The following is a 19,849-nucleotide window of genomic DNA, read 5'->3' as shown; positions in this document are numbered from 1 at the left end:
GCTACAGGCGTGGAAGGTGAACTCCATTCCTCCATGGTAGCTCTCGGGCGGGAACCATGGGGGTGATGGATGCACCTAGTGGTACCACAAGGACATCTATCAACTAGGCTGAGAGGTGTGACTCTGTACACTGGCAAAAATGGGCCGCTTGTGTTAGGGGCCACTCGATCACATCCATCGGAGCTCTCCACTGCAGAGGGGCTCCAAAGATAATGCTTAGATGTGGGACCTCGGCCCACCAGTTAATGTCCATCATGTAACTTGACCCCACTGTTGGGAGAAGAGTGCCAGTCCTTCTTCTCCCATCCATTGGGAGATGTGGTTTGCCACATGGCTCTTCACCTCCTCTATCTCTGTCATCGTTCAGTCTCTTGTATGAGAGGTCTGAAGGAAGAAAGCATAGTTTGGTCCATTCGGTGGTGCTAGTAGATGAACCTTACTGCTCCTTGACTTGCATACCATGCAGATTTCCACCTCCAGGGGTAGTGGAAACTCTTTGTGCTCTGCAACTCTTACGTAAGACCATGGAATACTGTGAAAAAAACTCCTGTGGTAGTAGCTGTGCCTGTCTCGAGAAAGTGTGACGGGCGATATGGACAGATGAGATGGTGGTTGTGTGGGGAGGGGGGGGGGGACTAGGCTACTGGTGAGTGGAGGATGTGGCCTGTGACTGTCACAACTCTATAGAAACAGAATTTGTATCCTTTTTCATTAATTTGTCTATATAATGATTTATTAAATTTGTTTCCTTTGCACTAATTAGATATAAAGAAAAGTGCATTGGAGCTGGCCACTGATGAGTGGTCACAGGTTATGGTGGACCCACGCGGTGGGTTAGAGAAAAGATAGTTCACACTTCCACCTATATGGTCCGATTGGGCGCCTGACCAGAACTCACGCATATCAGGGTTAGACTCGCACACAGAAAGGATTGATGCCTTGAAGTGTGGGCTAGATCCGCCAAAACAGACAGTTACAATCAACAAGATGGCATGATCATGAAATGCTTGTACAATGTGCATGTGTGGGTTGAAAGCTTGGAATGCATATTTCTTTGCATAGGAAAGTCACATGAAGATTCTGATACCGTTTTTGTGATGTACATGGAAAAAGCTTTCATATGACACCCATATTGGGGGGTCCCTAAATTTTAGGAGGTCTCTAAATTTTAAGAGCCTCGATTTAGCCTAAAAATGCTAGTCCTAAAAAATAGGGATGCCATTCTAAAAATAGTAAATTCTGTACTCTGACTGTGCTTACTAAATTTGGTTGTTTCTATTCTTGACAGTATTCAGCCCAAAAAGAAAGGCCATAGAGAAGAGACAAGTGTCAAGACACTTCTCACACAAGTTTCCAAGCGTCCCGCCACTTGTCACATCTCATGACATGTGGTTGGACACTTGTCTTGTGCTACTTCACTTTCCCCTTTTGTACTAGCTCTTCCCTCTTCTATAAATAAGAGCTCGTTTTTCTTCATTTAGCATCATTTTTCTGTGCTGTAAACTCATGTACAGCACCCACAAATAGCCAGAAACTAGCTCCATCCATCCCCATCATCATCCCCCACTTCTCCATTATCAAATTCCTCCATATTCCCTCTTCTATCACTGCTGTTTTACAGGACAGCAAGCCTGTAAATTCATTACAGCATCTCCTTCTCGAGCTCTTTCTTCCATTTTAGCAACAAGAAGTAAGCCCTATCCATGTACTGCTGATCAACAATGAAGAAAGGCTGATTTCCCCTCTTTCTTCTCTTATATTGTAAAGAAATTAGTTCTTATCATTGCATAATAGATAATGCATGTGTGTTTGTACATCTTTGTATGATCTTGTGAGAGTGAGAATTACTTCTCCTCACTCTCAGGTTGATTGTAACTGAGCTCTTCCCTAAGGGACTTGGGTTGAGCAGAAATACATTCCTTCGGGGGGGGAAGGGGGGGTTTGCCCATCTTCAACCCTCAATCTTGTCTCCATTACTTTTACATTTTCATGGCTGTAATTTTGTGAGTAATTTTCATTTTCAGCTTTAAGTGTTAATTCTTTTTTATATTAAATCTCGAAAACAAGCGAATATCATAATTGTTAAGCATACTATGTTGTTCGGGGCGTTTATAGTGGTATTAGAGCTTTGGCTCAGTCCTCACCCCAGCACTGGTAGTGCTTACAATTATAAGTTTGTTTGTTTTCAGCCCTTGCATTGAGTGCTTGAGCATATTTTTCTTAGAGTCTCAATGGATCAGTCGAGTGCTATCGTTTAAGCCATTCAAAGTCTTAGAGAGGAGAATCAGCAAATTCGTGAGTAACTTCTCAAACTAGAAAAAGTTGAGAATCCCAAAGAATTCAAGGAAAGAAGCCCATCTGGTTCAAGGAGACAAAGCCATACCAATGAAAGGAGCCAATCAAGAAGTCCAACTACTTCTAAGAGGCAGTCCCATTCTACTTCAAGAGAAAGAAAGAGATCGCGTTGAAGCTCATCCTCTTCTTCAAAGTCATCTGGCGCCTACTCTGATAGACCCTCTTTTAGTGACGAAGAGTCATATCCTTCTCGTGGAAGACCTCATCATCGTCAAAGGTGTCGACATTCTTCACCCTCGTCTCCATCTTCATTCCCATCAAGCACTTCATCATCTTCAACCTCAAGATCCAGGCATGGACGAAGGCATAAGAAGAAGAAGAAGACTAAGTCACTCTCTCAGCTTGAAAAGAAGATCAAGTTTAGTATGTATGATGATTCCCGAAATCCTGATCTTCTTCTGAAGTTTATTCGTCAATTTCAAATTTTGTATGGTCGTGACAAGTATAAAGAAAAAGAAAAGATTAAGTTTGCAGCTTTATATTTGACCGACTTAGCCCATACTTGGTGGACGGGGTTGGAATATGATCATGCTGTCCCAAAATCATGGCGGTCCTTTATTTACATGATACAAAGCCAATTTCTTTTTGTTCATTTCAAAAGAGATGTAAAAATGGAATGGGATCGGCTTTGGCAAAGGAAAAATGAGTCACTTGGTAACTATATCAAGAGATTTTGGAAGCTACTTTTGAAGGTCCAACATTTCAAGAAGATCAGCAGTTCGGAAAAGCTTAGGAAGTTTCAAGGAGGTTTGCATTTTAAACTTCGTACTGCTCTTAATCATTATCATTGTTCTAGTCTCGGGGAACTCATTGACCATGCTGAGACATGGGAAATGGAGCACAATGGCAACAAATCATTCCAAAAGAATGATAAGAAGAGAATAGCTGATGATGAGGAGTATTCAGACCCAAATGAAGGACAAAAACAACGGCAAAAGCAGCCATCAAATCAAAAGAAGATGAAGCCCTATGCACCTCTTAATGCTCCTCAATTTCGCTCCAATCTATATCCACAAGCAAAGCAACTTTCCGAAGAAGAAAAGCAGCGCTTCATGAAAGAAGGGAAGTGCTTTAAATGTGGATAAACAGGCCACATAGCGAAGCAATGTCCAAACAAAGGACAAAGCAAGGCTTCTAACAACAAGCCTAAGTCGCTAGTGAAAATCAATGCTATCAGTGATGTAGTTGCAAACACAACTCACACTCCAGAGATGCGTAAATTATTAAAAGCTTGGGGACAGTTGCAAGGTAAGCAAGCACTATTCTTGATAGATCTTGGGGCGAATGAAAATGTCATTTCCTTGCAATTAGCTAAAGAGCTTGGATTAAAGAATGAAGAGGAGCATCATCAATACTTGGAGATTGTTCTACAATTACTTCAACAAAATCAACTCTTGGTAAATGGTAAAAAGAGTGAAATTTTCATGCATAAAATAAATTACCTTGGGCATGTGATCTCTTCTGAAGGGATTCAGATGAATCCTGAAAAGATCAAGATAATCCAAGAATGGCCTTATCTTCATGATGTACATGAGGTGCGATCGTTTCTTGGCTTATGCTCTTATTACCGCCGCTTCATCAAGCATTTTGCACATATGGCTTCTCCACTTCATGACCTTACAAAGAAGAAGACCTCTTTCCAATGGAAGGAAAAAGAGAAGGCAGCCTTCACAAGGCTGAAAACAGCTCTTACTTCTGGACTTGTTCTTATCATCCCAGATTTGGTAAAACCATTTGTGGTGGAAGCAGATGCTTGCGGTGATTGTATTGGTGCAGTGCTAAATCAAGAAGGCCATGCCGTAGGCTTTGAAAGCCGTCGTCTAAATGATGTGGAAAAAATGTATGACATTTATGAAAAGGAGCTCTTAGCAGTGGTTCATGCTTTGAAGATATGGAAACATTATCTTTTAGGCAATGAATTCCTTATTAAAACTGATCATCAGGGCTTGAAATATTTCAAGACTCAAAAGCATTTGCAGGGGAAACATGCAAGATGGAAAAATTTCTTATCTATGTTTCATTTTCAAATTATGTACACTCCAGGGAAACAAAATGTAGTTGCTGATGCACTTTCTAGAGTGCCTCGCATTGCAACTAGTACAGTGGCTCATCATGAAGATTTTCAAACGATGAAGAATACTTATGATGAAGATACTGATTTTGCAGCAATTCGGTCAAATTTACAGCAAGGAGGTTCTCATCCAGATTATTTAATCAAAGACGGTTACCTTCTCATGAACAATCGCCTTTGTGTCACTTTTCCTGTTCAACAAAAGGTGCTTAAAGAAAGTCATGAACCCCCTTATGCAGAGCATAGAGGGAGGACAGCCACTCTAAGTGCAATTGAGCGCTACTTTTATTGGCCAACATTACGAAGAGATACACATAACTTCATTGAGGCTTGTCTAGTATGCCAAAAATCCAAGTATGATAGGCAGAAGACTCCAAGATTGTTGCAATCTCTTCCAGTGGCCAAAGATTCATGGGAATCTATCACAATGGATTTCATCTCAGGTATTCCAAGAACACCTCAAGGTCGTGATATGATTTGGGTCATAATTGATCGATACAGTAAGCAGTCACATTTTATTCCATGTCATAAAACATTGAAATCCGCACAAGCTGCAAGACTTTTCATTTAACATATCTTCAGATTACATGGTATGCCTTCTGAGATAATTTCAGATGGAGACTCCAAATTCATAAGTAACTTTTGGCGTGCTTTATTTGAGAATTTGGGAACCACTTTAAAGTTCTCCTCAGCTTTTCATCCTCAAACTAACGGCCAAACAGAGGTGATGAATCTCACTCTTTTGGATATGTTGAAAGCTTATGTTAGTGAACATAAGTCACAATGGGAGAAATATCTTCCATTATTAGAGTTTGCTTACAACAATACAGTGCACTCATCCACAGGGAAAGCTCCAAATGAAATAGTACATGGTGAAGTGATTCCTCCTCCAATTATTCGCACTAAAGATAAGATTTTTGCTGCTGATGAGTTTGCTTCAGATTTAAAAACAGCAATGGATCAAGTTCGAGCCACTATCAAAAGTTGCCCAAGAGCGACAAAAGAAGCAAGCAGATAAACGAAGAAGACCTTTGGCTTTTGAAAAATGTCAATATGTCTTGCTAAAGTTTGATAAAAGCAGGGTCAAACAAGGTTCCGGTCAAAATTCATATTTTCCAAAGCTCTCCAGTAGATACTTTGGACCCTTTAAAGTGATTGAGAAAATAAATGAAGTTTCTTATCGACTTGAGCTTCTTGCTCATTGGAAAATACACAATGCTTTTCATGTAAGTTTGCTAAAACCTTACATAGGACAAGAACCAAAGGAATCCATTACTGAAGATCCCCCACAAGTTGAAGAAACAGAGCAACTCTTGGAACTTGAACAGATTTTGTTTCACAAGGATCGAACCACGAGAAGTGGCCTTGTGACACGAAAATTCTTACTGAAATTCAAGAATCTATCCACAACAGATGCACAGTGGGTAGACGAAAAATTCATGAAGGATTACTCAGACATTCTTCAGGCATATCAAGAAGCTTTTCAGCTGAGGACAGCTGAATAAAAGGCAGAGGGCTGTCACAACTCTATAGAAACAGAATTTGTATCCTTTTTCATTAATTTGTCTATATAATGATTTATTAAATTTGTTTCCTTTGCACTAATTAGATATAAAGAAAAGTACATTGGAGCTGGCCACTGATGAGTGGTCACAGGTTATGGTGGACCCACGCGGTGGATTAGAGAAAAGATAGTTCACACTTCCACCTATATGGCCCGATTGGGCGCCTGTGACCAGAACTCACGCATATCAGGATTAGACTCGCACACAGAACGGATTGATGCCTTGAAGTGTGGGCTAGATCCGCCAGAACATACAGTTACAATCAACAAGATGGCATGATGATGAAATGCTTGTACAATGTGCATGTGTGGGCTGAAAGCTTGGAATGCAATTTTCTTTGCATAGGAAAGTTACATGAAGATTCTGATACCGTTTTCGTGATGTACACGGAAAAAGCTTTTATATGACACCCATATTGGGGGGTCCCTAAATTTTAGGAGGTCCCTAAATTTTAGGAGCCTCGAATTAGCCTAAAAATGCTAGTTCTAAAAAATAGGGATGTCATTCTAAAAATAGTAAATTTTGTACTTTGATTGTGCTTACTAAATTTGGTTATTTTTATTCTTGACAGTATTCAGCCCAAAAAGGAAGGCCATAGAGAAGAGACAAGTGTCAAGACACTTGTCACACAAGTTTCCAAGTGTCCCACCACTTGTCACATCTCATGACATGTGGCTGGACACTTGTCTTGTGCTACTTCACTTTCCCCTTTTATACTAGCTCTTCCCTCTCCTATAAATAAGAGCTCGTTTTTCTTCATTCAGCATCATTTTTCTGTGCTGTAAACTCATGTACAGCACCCACAGATAGCCAGAAACTGGCCCCATCCATCCCCATCATCATCCCCCACTTCTCCATTATCAAATTCCTTCGTATTCCCTCTTCTATCACTGCTGTTTTACAGGACAACAAGCCTGTAAATTCATTACAGTACCTCCTTCTCGAGCTCTTTCTTCCATTTTAGCAACAAGAAGCAAGCCCTATCCATGTACTGTTGATCAACGATGAAGAAATGCTGATTTCCCCTCTTTCTTCTCTCATATTGTAAAGAAATCAGTTCTTATCATTGTATAATAGATAATGCATGTGTGTTTGTATATCTTTGCATGATCTTGTGAGAGTGAGAATTACTTCTTCTCACTCTTAGGTTGATTGTAACTGAGCTCTTCCCTAAGGGACTTGGGTTGAGCAGAAATACATTCCTTCGGGGAAGGGGAGGGGGGGGGTTTACCCATCTTCAACCCTCAATCTTGTCTCCATTACTTTTACATTTTCATGGGTGTAATTTTGTGAGTAATTTTCATTTTCAGCTTTAAGTGTTAGTTCTCTTTTATATTAAATCTCGAAAACAAGCGAATATCATAATTGTTAAGCATACTATGTTGTTTGGGGCGTTTACAGTGACGTCTCCGTGGGAGGTGGATGTGGAGGTTTGTGGTCTTGCTAGGTGGGACGAGGAGGGGGGGGGGGGGGGGAAGCTCACTTTCTTGCTCCTTCCTGCTGTGGCTGTCTGAGGGGCTGATTGCGGCTCCCCCTGCTCTCTTCCTCTCTGTCATCTTTGGATCTGTGTAAAGCTGTTCGCGTCTACTTGTGGGCCTGTCGGCGAAGCCGCCTTGGCTCCGAAGCGCGTGCAATGTGTTGCCTGATTCCCAAAGTCATGGTAACGAAGGTAATGCCCTGGCTGCGCAGTCACAATAACCTGCTGCTTGAAGGAGTGTCCGCCTGCCTCAATCTCTAGAAATTGTGGTATATTCTTTCTTTCTTTCACTACCACCTGTACCTTTGGGACTCCTGTGGTTGTCATTGCGTCCGTGAAGGAGGTGGGAAGGACAGTGCCGAAGAGTTGTCCAAAGTTATCCACTAATTGGTGATACGCTAGTCCGGGGAAGAGTAGGGTGACCGGATGTCTAAGGAATCTGTTGTGGAGCGTGAATGCTTCCACTGTGAAGCCATTGTACCAGGGAACCGTGTAGATGACCCCCTTCATGGAGGCATAGGGTGAGCTAGCTAGTAGCTCATGGACTGCGTTTGCCGAGGTGAGTCGTACCATGAAGATCCCTTGACCCATGAGAACCGCCTCCATGATTTGCGCTGTGCCAATACGTAGTGTGTAGTGAAGCCAATCCCGAAACTCGGCCTTGGATGGGGAGTGTCCTATGACTTGACCAAAGATCGCTATTTCTTTTAGCTCCAGCTCTGTGGCATGGACAGCTAAGAGCTGTTTCTCAGAGAGGACGATGTGCAAGGCGTTTGACTGGGGGGCACTTGTAGAATGCACCGGCGTCTGACCAGAGATTTCCATTGTGCATCCTTGCTGGGAACCTACCAATGACTTTGCTATGCTGCTGGAGGGGGGAGTGTTGCTGCAAATGGAGGGAGCAATGGGGGGTGGGGGGGTTTACTGTTTTCCAGCGGTGGGGGAGGTGCTGTACTCCATGGATGACTGGCTCCCTATGGGAACACACGGGTGGGGGGGCAGTTACAGGTGTGGGGCAGTGCAGGGGTTTCCTGGTGGCCAGCAGGGCGGCGGGGGGGTGGGGGGGGAAAGCGTGAGGAGGAGGTTGCCTGTGGCAGCCAGCAGGGCCAGGGGAGCGTGAGGAGAAGGAGCTGGCGGGAAGGGGGGGGGGGGGAACAGCGCGTCAGGAGGGAGGAAGGCGTGTTGGTGGGCAGGCTGGAGGAGGGGGGCGCGATCACGACAGGAGGGGGGGAGGCGCAATGGCGGCAGCAGCGGACAGCAGGGAGCGTTTTTTTTTTTTTTTTTTTTTTTCTGTTTTCAACATTCAGAGAGAGTAAAATATTATTACAGATTGTTGTATTGTAATGCAGGCCATTCTTATTCCACTTTGTTGTATTGTTATGCACCTTAGTGATGATTATCAGTTAGGGGTTTTCAAAGTTTTAAAAGTTTGATAGTATATCTCCTTTGTTGGAGAGTAGAGGTTTGTTTCAAACCTGCTTTATCATTTGTTAAATCAGATGGTTATGTTTTGGCCGTCTCTTGCAAAAGAAAAATTCTGGTCCTCCTTGTTTCTACTTATTCTCCTCCTCTTTTCATGTGCTAACTGGATTTTTATTACTTGTAACAGTGAAAACTTAGCAAAGATCAGCTAGTATAAGTTGTACGTAGATATTGATCCAATTCTTTGTTTGCAGGCAACATACTGAACGTGTAAGCACTGTGGTTGTTGATGTAAATTCTGGCTTACTGGCCAGTGGATCTGCTGATGGCACTGTTAAGCTATGTGATTCTGTCTCTGGAGAAAAGATCAGCTGCCTTTTGCCTTCATCGCCACCTACAGGTCTGCCAAAGAAGAAAATCGAAAAGGCCTGATGTGATGTTATTGATTTAGTAATTCCATACCGTTTTTAATTTTAATCTACGGATTCAATATGCTTTTTTTCTTGTAAATTTCTTTCCTTGAAATGCTAAGGATAAGTTATGTGGATTTTTGGACAGTCGTGTTGATTAAGAGAATGAAACAAATTGAAAACCATCACATATAAAAGATATATGCTGAGATTCAATGTGCTGAGCTGAACACCAGCTGAGTGTTTGCCTGTGGCCATCTCTGCATTGACCCTCTTTCTGCCACTTAAGTGCTGCCCTCCATTCAGCCAATGTGCCATCTCTGCCTGTACCCTGCCAGTCTGCCGCCTCTTTTGCACCAAGAATCTGCAAGTACATGACTTTGACTGTGGCCATTTCTCTTCTTTTATAGACTAGAAAAGAGTTGTCCTATCAAAATACGTTGGGCAATAATCAAATAAACAATAAGAGGCCGCCATTAATCAGGGTGTGTCTCATGAGGACATGTATTTTTGAACCCCTCACTTAACATGTGGATTAGTTATTAATCACATGATTAAGTAAATGTTGCACATGTGAGGTGCAATTGGGGTTAAAGTAAATTTACGAGCCCGAGACCCAAAGAAATCAAGGGATGTCAAAGGCAAAAGTTGCTATAAGCTATGCCGCACAGGTACTTAGTGGTATCTGGTGCCAGTTGTTGGCCTAGGTGCCAATCTGATGGACAAAGATGGCGCAGAGACACTCGGGAATGGAAGTTGCCTAGCCAATTTAATTATTGGAAGTCAGATTATTTTTCAGGGCACTGAAATAATTACTAGATTAAATTTCAGTATTTAAAGATTGAAAATTAATATTTAATTATGAAAAATGTTGGAAAAACCCTACCTTTGGGAAGGTTGTCACTTGCTAAAAATGCCCAAGCAAGACTGAAAAACGTCTTTAGAGGCTAAAGAGAAGCATTTCTATAAATTCAGCCTGCAAGGGAGAGGGAGGGGAGGCTGCTGGTCTGATTTGCAGCCATTGGAGGACCTTCTGAGGCTACCAAGGGCAGGAGAAGACCAATCAACAGCAGGATACAGCATCTACAAGCTGTTGAGACAAGGCAACAGCTGTAAATGACTGATTTTCTTAAGTTCTTTGCATCTACAAGCTGTTGTGGTAGGGCAAAACTTGCATTTGACTGATTTTCAGTCATTTTTCGCGACAAAACTCTGAATTTTCTCTCTCTACAGCTTTGCCTCTCATCTCCTATCCATTTCACAGCCTTGCTCTGAAGATCTTAGCATTTGGACCCTTGGAGGTTGAGAAATTTCAGATTTCTCTGCTGTAAACCCTAATATGTAGCAGAAATTAGGGTTTAGCAGTAGCCTCGAGAATCATGCAAAAAATTGGAAGCTCCAAGACTTGATTGAATAGGGCTCAACCTTTTTTTAGACTATTCAAGTGGAGGGACAAGCAAATAATTGAATTTGGGGCATTTTCCATTTCCATCAAAGCGGGTGAAGGCCAATTGATTGCTCGAATTAAGGGGAAAATCGGATTAAAGACTTGCTGGTGATTCATCACAACAAGGGGAGTTGGAATACCGAAAGGGATTGGGAGAATCCCATTGTAAATCAACTTCCTTTTCAATAAAGCTTAAGAAATACTGAAAGGAGTGCCGATTTTGGGGCCAATTGGGTGTGCATTGTCCAAGATCAATAGGGAAATTTGTATTTTCAGATTTGCATTAACTATTTGTTGCTGTGATTAAGTTGTAATCAGGGATTTACCACACATCCACAGAAGGAAGGCTGGTTTCATGGTTCTGTTTTCGGGATACCACTCAATCCCTTGATTTCGTGGGCCCGAGGCACCTGATTGCAAGCCAAAGCTTTGTGCTAGTGCTGATTTTTACTCTTAGTTGAGAAATTACAGCAATATGTCTTCATACAGTGAGATGGACTCAAGCAGTGATGATGCCTCTCAGTATGAATGTTCACATGGGAATGAAGGAAATGCAATGCCTGACCTTGGACAAGGCTCAGACCATGGACATCAAGCTGAAAATGTTGTTGTTGGGCAAGATGTACGGTCTTTCGGGCATAAGGAGGCTGATGACCAGCAAAGTGAAGAGGAATTTGATGACCAGTTCAAGAATTGGATGAGGACAATAGCAAATCTCTTTGCTGAATTGGCAAACGATCCTCAATTTACCTGATTTTTGAATGCTCCAAAGAAGGATAGCAAATGCAAGAAGAAGAAGACGTCTTCTACACCTTCGGGACAGCAAGATGCATTGAAGATAATGTCAAACCCTTCATTTGAAGCTCCCAAAGATGCTAATAAAATAAAACAGTTGGTACCTACGGGGTAAGGAATGCAAATGCAAGGCCATCACGGAAGTGCCAATTCAATGGATCTTGGATAGCTAGGCGTGCCAATTGGTACCTACGGGGTAAGGAATGCAAATGCAAGGCCATCACGGAAGTGCCAATTCAATGGATCTTGGACAGCCAGCGTGCATGCTATGATGGGGTAGCCAGGATATTTTGGTTGAAGCACGATTTTTCATGCTACAGTTGGACAAGGACTGCATACGGGAATGTATGGCACAAATCCCTATGGTATGTAGCAACCAATGCATGGAGTGCAAGGCCCAATGTAGTAGGGAATTGATGGCTGCAAATAAATGTTTTATTTGTGAACAGGAGGGTCACATTACAAGGGATTGCCCCAATAGGCAGCAAGTTGGAATATCAGAAAATCAAGGAGATTCTAAAGGAAAGAAGCCTAAAGCATCAGTGGGATTGGTGCCTGATGTTGTTAGTGATCAGCCCAATGATGATGCTACTGAGTTGTGTAGAGCATGGGGAAAAATTAGGGAGCAACATGTATTGATTTTCTTTGATAATGGTGCATGAGCTAACTTTATCTCTGTTGACATGACCGCCCGTGTAGGCATCAGAGAGGATGACATGGGACCCATGGGGAAAGTTGGAATGTCATGTAAAGGCCATGCAGAGCTTGTCACCCTGCTCATTGGAAAGCTTCGGTTGTACATATAAGGATATGTGGATAGTGAAGAGTTCTTCATTGCTCCACTTGAGGGTTGTGATGTATTGCTTGGTATGTTGTGGTGTCATCGTATACATGTAGTGATTGATTCTCGTGCAAAAAAGATCACTATTCAGCATAAGGGAAAGATACTCACACTTGATGTAAAGTTGAAAGGTGAATCTATCCCTGTTGTATCTGTAGCTGCCCTTGCATACGATCATGGCCACCTTTGAGGAATGTGCACGAGATCCGCAGCTTCTTGGGTTTATGTTCTTACTACAGGAAGTATATACGTGGGTTTGCTGAAATTGCATCTCCATTGCATGCCTTGCAGAAGAAGGAGATGGACAATAGTGGAAATTTCAGCATTTGAAAAGTTAAAGGAAAAGATGACTTTTGATCTTGTGCTTGTGTTGCCCGATCTAAGAAAGTCATTCATAGTTCAATGTGATGCATATGGTAACAACATTGGGGTTGTTCTTATGCAGGATGGCCGAGTTGTGGCTTATGAGAGCCGAATTCTCCACGGTGCAGAAAATAATTTGTAGGTCTATGAGAAAGAGCGCTTGACTGTGATTCATGCACTGTCTATGTGTGTTGGGGGCTGATTTTACAGTGCAGACAGACCATCAAACTTTGAGGTACTTTCTAACGTAGACAAAGTTGTCAAAGAAGTATATGAGATGGGCAAATTTTCTCTCTATGTTTCATTTTCAGATTGTACATATTGATGGTAAAAAGAATGTTGTGGCTGATGCACTGTCACATAAGCCACAAATTTTAGTTATCAGCATGGTTTATCACACTAAGTTGGATGCCATGAAAGAGCAATATGTTGCTGATTCGGACTTTGCTAATGTTTATGATCAGCTTTGCTACGGCCAAAGGCATGAACACTTTGTACTAAGAGATGGATTTCTGATGATGCATGGACGACTATGTGTCACAAAGCAGTAAGGCCTAGAGTTATCACTGAAAGTCATGTTCCTCCGTATGCAGGACACAGAGGTATTGATTCCATGGTCAAGGCAGTGGAGCATTTCTTTTATTGGTCAGCTTTGAGGCATGATGTAGAACAGTTTGTTAAGACATGCATTGTATGCCAGAAGGTAAGGCATAATAGGCAAAAGTTGCCGGGTTTATTGCAGCCCTTGCCTATTCCAGATCGGCCTTGGCAGAGCATTGCAATGGACTTTATTTTTGAGTTTCCTAAGACACCTACAGGGAATGATGGGATATGGACTATCATTTGCAGGTTTAGCAAACAAGCCCATTTCATTCCGATGAGGAAGAAAATAAAGGCTGATTATATGGCATGATTGTTTTTGCAGCACATCTTTAAGTATCATGGTATGCCAGAGTCGATCATTAGTGATCGAGACCCATGGAGGACCGGTTTATTTTGGAAGGGCTTATTTGAGAATATGGATGCCACGCTGAAATTCTTATCATCCTTCCATTTGCAGACAGATGGTTAGTTTGAGAAAGCAAATTCCACAGTGTTAGATCTTTTGATGTGCTATGTTTCAGACCACAAGACACAATGGGAGCAATATTTGCCCTTATTTTGGAAGGGCTTATTTGAGAATATGGGTACCATGCTGAAATTCTCATCATCCTTCCATTTGCAGACAGATGGTTAGTCTGAGGAAGCAAATTCCACAGTGTTAGATCTTTTGATGTGCTATGTTTTAGACCACAAGACACAATGGGAGCAATATTTGCCCTTAGTTGAGTTTGCTTACAACAACACAATGCATAGTTCTACGGGCAAGGCTCCATTTAAGCAGTCGGATAGTATTTATTGCAGTCGGCTGCATTTAATGCAACCGACTTGCTGCAATTATTTCCTATTTTTTGGCTATTTATAGCCGGTTTTGTGGCACACTTCAGTATTCATTATTCAGATTCTGATCTTAAGATCTATTGGCTGAGATAGACTGTGCTCAGGCTGACGGAGATCAAGGTCATCGAGTCGGAGACATATGCAGATATTTCCTCTGCCCCCTTTTGTATTTCTGCACTCTTATACAGCATATTACACCGTAGATTTTTTAAGTTTACACTGTCTCCTTCTCTCTCTCTCTCTCTCTCTCTCTCTCTCTCCTCTCTGTGTTCACTCTCTCTCAGTCTTTGTCCTACGCTTCTGCATCGCTGCATTTTGACATGGTATCAGAGCGGTGAAGATGGATTGACTAAGGGTTGAACCTATCTGAAGAGGAGATTTCATTGCGACACAAGGCTGCGTTTCCAGGTTTTGAGGGTGAGCAAGAGGGCTGCGCATCGGATCAAGGCTGAAGCGAGTGTGGGCGTGTGGAAAAGGAGTCTAATCGGTGAATTTGATGCAGGTTATTGTTGTTCGAAGGGGAGAAAGGTTGCGTTTAAGGCCTTCCATTGCAGATTTTACCTTTTCATTGCCTTCAACGGGTGAAGAAGGTTTGGGCAGCGGAGGAATCAGTCCTAGAAGGTTGCGTTTTCACAGTTAGAGGGGGCTGCTTTTGCGTTTGTGTAGGTATTGCAGGTTAATATGTCTTTAGAGACTGATTTGGAGTTTCAGGCGATCATGGACGGGAAGGTGCCTGTCCTACTAGCTTTTCCAACGGATCAAAAGCTTGATGGTGACAATTACTGCATCTGGCTGGTGATGATGTTGGCCATTTTAGAGTCTTATGATTTGGTAGAACTGGTGATGGAGGAGATTAACAGGCCCTTGGTGAGGGATGAGCCTAAACTCTCTTTCAATGCTTGTGTGGAGTTGACCAAGGCCCAGTCTCATTGGGACAAATTGAATGCCAGGATTCGATTTTTTCTGTTTCTGTCTTGCTCCATAGTCGTGATAGCTCACATCGAGCCCTTGGCGGTGGCTCATGAGATATGACTGGAGCTCGACCAGATGTATAACTGGATGACGCTGATGAAGAGGGTTTCTTTGGAGGTGTAGATGCGGACTTTGTCCGTGAATAAGTCTTCTTCGCTTCGGTAACACATCAACAAGCTTCGACAGCTTTAGATGCAAGTTCAAAATACGGGGAAGCCTATTTCTTCCGAAGACATGGCGATCACCTTACTATGCCAGTTGCCGCCATGATTCGGTACTTTTTATTCCGCTCTTATTGCTTCAGGGCGGGAGTCGACTCTTCGGTGGAAAGAGTTCGTTCCTATGGTCTTGGACCAGGAGAAACAATTGAAGGGACAGAATGCTTCCAAATCGGAGACATTGGTTGGTCAAGCCTCTCAGAAGAAGGGGAAGGACCAAAGAAGAGTGGTAAGACTGGTTACTAGAAGAAGGATTGCCTCGACAAAGACAAGAAGGATACCAAGAAGAAGGACACGAAGGACTTTGGAGCGGTGGCTACACCCTCATTAGCTGCTTTTCTACACTTAGCAGTCATTGAGGACTCTACACCGACAACTTCTGATGTTGCGATGATAGCTCCCTAGGCTCGAGAGTGGATTGTGGACAGCGGTGCCTCACGGCACATGACTCCTTCCGTTGGTATTGTCCATTTGCGACCTTCGCGTGGGCAGATTCTCATTGGAGACAGCTCTTCTATGTCTATTGCTGCGCGGGGTGAGATGTAGCTTATTCCATATGGACATGGTAGTACCCACACCTCTGAGAAGTTGTATGTGCCAAGATTGGGGTATCATTTACTTTCGGTTCATAAGATTTGTGCTCTTGGCCTCTTGGTGGAGTTTGACAGTGATACTTCGAGTCCTTGATCGTGGATTGAGGAAGGTTCTCTCTACAGGGTATAAGGAGAATGGAGTCTACAAATTGAAGTCTTCTTCAGTTCTTGCTTCTCTTTTTCTTACTTCTCAGACATAGTTCGAGCTATGGCATGCTCGGTTTGGCCACCTGAACTACGAGTACCTTCGGAAGGTGTCGCGAGGGTCATTTGAGGCTTGCCGGACATAGTGGTGAGCCATCAGCCATGTATCTCTTGCATTCGTGGGAAACTGTATCGCAATGCGATTCCCAACAAAGCTTCTAGGCGGTCTACTTTACCCATGGAGCTTGTATCTACGGATCTTTGTGGCCCGATGAGGACCGAGTCCGTGAAGGGGAGCTTGTACTTCATGTTGATCGTAGATGACTATAGCAAGATGACTTGGGCCTATTTCTTGACTTTGAAGTTGGAGACTTTCTCTCATTTCAAGGATTGGCTTCTCTTTGAGGAGAACCGTTCTGGCCAGCGACTGAAGACCTTGCGTTCAGACAAGGGAGGTGAATTTATCTCTAATAAGTTTGCTCGTTTTTGTGTAGATAGGGGCATTCACCAGGAGTTTGCTAACACCAACACTCCCCAAGAGAATGGCATTTTGGAGCGGAAGAACCGAAGTGTGATGGAGATGGCACGCACCATGATGGAGCACCGCAAGACACCTCAGTTTTTGTGGGCCAAGGCTATGGCTACCGTAGTTCACATCCTTAATCGATCTCCCACTTCGGCCGTTGACAGGATGATACCTTTTGAGGCTTACTTCGGGACTTAGCCTGATGTCTCTTATTTCAGGATCTTTGGGTGTGACGCTTATGTGCACATTCCGAAGATGCAACGTGATAAGTTCGAGGCGGCTTCTCGACGACAGGTTTTTGTTGGCTATAGCTCCCAATCCCAAGGTTATTGTTTGTTTGATCCCGTTAAGCGGGATGTCTACATAAGTCGAGATGTGCGGTTCGTGGAAGTACCAGCCACAGAGGGGGGTGAGGAGCACCCCGTCCTTGGAGATCCAGGGGAGAGTTGGGCTCCCGAGATAGTTTCTTTGGAGCTAGAGCTTCTTGATGGAGATTCTTCTTCGGATTTAGAGTCTTCTCTTCCATCGGCCACCCCCGAGGAGCTTCTGCCGGTGGATGTTCCTGAGTCTTCAGCAGATGGAGAGTGACAGGGAGAGGTTCGTCCTCCTCTTCGTTGGGCCCGTGACACACTTCGAGATTCAGGGATCGAGGGGGTCCCTGAGGAGTGGGAACCACAGGATGGACCGTGGAGGTCACGGAGGAATCAAGCCCATTCTTCGGAGCTTGTGTGCTCCAACTATTGTTTACTGACCCGTGTTATGCAGGATTGAGAGCCCACTTCAATGAAGGAGGCTTTGCAGTCTGATCATTGGCGGAAGGCCATGGAAGCTGAGTTGGAGGCTATTGAGAGGAATGGCACTTGGTCTCTTGTGCCTCGTCCCTCTCCAAGAAGGTGATTGGTGTCAAGTGGGTCTTCAAGACCAAGTACCTTAGTGATGTTTACTTGGACAAGCACAAGGCTTGCCTTGTTGCTAAAGGTTTTGCTCAGTGTCTAGGCATTGATTTCCATGATACTTTTGCCCCCACTGCTCGTATGGCGACTATTCGAGTTGTTCTTGCCTTGGCTGGCCATAGGAGATGGCCTGTTTATCAGTTGGATGTGAAGTTGGCCTTTCTCAATAGTGACTTGCAGGAGGAGATCTATGTTGAGCAGCCTCCTGGCTTTGGATCCTCGGATGGGATAGTTTACAGGTTGAAGAAGGCCTTGTATGGCCTCAAGCAGGCTCCGCATGCATGGAACGAGAAGATTGACTTGTTTCTTCAGTTGAAGTTGGGATATCGGTGCTCCAAGGCCGATCCACAGCTTTATGTGCACACTTTCGCGATTGGTCGTGTGTTTGTTGATTTGATTTTGATAGGGGATCATGCAGAGAAGGTTCGAGAGACCAAGACAACTTTATATCAGGCATTCAAGATGACGGATTTGGGACTTCCTCATTTCTTCTTGGGTCATGAGATTTATTAGTCTGAGAGGGGGATTTTCATCTCTCAGCAAAGGTACATTCAAGAGCTCTTGGTGACTTTTGAGATGGAGACTTGTCGGCTCATTACTCCTATGGATTCAAATTGGAAGGCCACTTCACACTCAGATTCTCCCATGATGGATTCTTCATGCTATCGTCAGTTGATTGGATCCTTGATTTGGCTTCTCAACACTCGTGTTGATCTTTGTTTTATTGTGGGTCTTTTGGCAGGGTTCATGACGGAACCCAAATAGGTGCATTGGTAAGCTGCCTTGAGGATTCTTTGGTATTTGAGGGGGACCTCTGACTTAGGGATTTCTTATCCCACAGGTACAGATGCTTCAGATCTGGTTCTTGGAGGTTGGAGTGATTCAGATTGGGCTGGCGATGTGGACCACTGCCGGTCTACTACAGGCTATTATTTTATCTTGGTACAGGTGTTATCTCTTGGAGTAGCAAGAAGCAGCCCATGGTAGCCCTTTCTTCTATTGAGGCGGAGTATCGGGCTATGTCTTCCACCACATGTGAGGTTGTGTGGCTTCGAAGATTGTTGGAGGAGCTTGGCTACCCCCAGACTTGTCCTACTCTTTTGCGGTGCGACAATCAGAGTTGCATTACCTTGGTATGGAATTCTGTATTCCAAACCCGGACGAAGCACATTGAGATCCAGTATCACTTCATTCAGGAGAAGCTTCTGGATGGGACCATTGATGTGGAGTACTGCAAGACCGAGGATAATCTTGCAGATTTGTTCACAAAGGCGCTTCCCCAGGCTCTTCTTGGGTAGCATTCCAGATCCCTCAGTCTTTTCACCCATCTAGGATCTGAGAGGGGGTGTTAGCTAGTCATTTCCTAGACAGAGTGGACATCAATGCCACGTCAGCAGGTGCCACGTCAGCACCTGCAGTCGGACAGTATTTACTGTAGTCCGGCTGCATTTAATGCAGCCGACCTGCTGCAATTATTTCCTATTTTTCAGCTATTTATAGCCGGTTTTGTGGCACACTTCAGTATTCATTATTCTGATTCTGATCTTGAGATCTGTTGGCTGAGACAAATTGTGCTCGGACTGACTGAGATCGAGATCATTAAGTCGAAGACATAAGCAGATATTTACTATGTCCCCTTGTGTATTTCTGCACTCTTATATAGTATATTACACCGCAGATTTTCTGCGTTTACAATCTCCTCTCTCTCTCTCTCTCTCTCTCTCTCCTCTCTGTGTTCACTCTCTCTTAGTCTTTGTCCTATCCTTCCACATCGCTGCACTCTGACAACAAGAAGGTACCATCTATTTTGCAAAGTAAGGATAAGATCTTTGAGGTTGATCGTTATGTGAAAAACTTGGATGTAGCCTATGCAAAGATAAAATATACACTTCTTCAGAGATCGCAAGAAAAGTAAAAGAGGGCAGCTGATTGACACAGATGTGCTTTGCAGTTTGTAGAGGGTGATTATGTAATATGTATTGTTGCGTTTTGAAAAGGCAAGGCTGAAAAAGATAAAAGGAAGATAAAGATTGTATCCGAAGTTGAGTATGAGATACTATGGGCCCTTCTAGGTGTTGGAGAAGATCAGCGATGTGGCATATCGGTTGAAATTACCTCCACATTGGCGGGTACATAATGCCTTTCATGTTAGTTTGTTGAGGCCTTTTCATGGTAATGTGCTAGAGGATACGTTTGTTGAAATTCAGCCTAAGGTAGAGGAGCTAGATGAGATTTTGGTACTTGAGCAGATTTTGAC

The 19,849-nt window shown here is 43.4% G+C and overlaps 1 protein-coding gene across 14 annotated transcripts in view; it reads left to right on the top strand.

Annotated features, from left to right (window-relative positions):
- The window catches only part of LOC148037551 (F-box family protein with WD40/YVTN repeat doamin), a 122,113-nt gene that overhangs the window by 37,489 nt on the left and 64,775 nt on the right, over positions 1-19,849 (top strand). For all 14 annotated transcript variants that reach the window (XR_015690657.1, XR_015690658.1, XM_087676491.1 and 11 more), the window contains one exon: positions 9,145-9,290. Coding sequence is in view for 12 of the 14 variants with exons in the window: in XM_087676491.1 (XP_087532617.1) it covers positions 9,145-9,290 (146 nt within the window). In the remaining 2 variants the exon portion in view is untranslated. The remainder of the gene's footprint in view (positions 1-9,144; positions 9,291-19,849) is intronic.

The sequence above is a fragment of the Lygodium microphyllum genome, chromosome 4 (genome assembly GCF_053477565.2).
Source record: "Lygodium microphyllum isolate KBCC chromosome 4, Lygodium_microphyllum_v1.1.10, whole genome shotgun sequence".
NCBI lineage: Eukaryota > Viridiplantae > Streptophyta > Polypodiopsida > Schizaeales > Lygodiaceae > Lygodium > Lygodium microphyllum.
The sequence above is the reverse complement of the archived record's forward strand: the minus strand, read 5'-3'. Positions and strand labels throughout refer to the sequence as shown.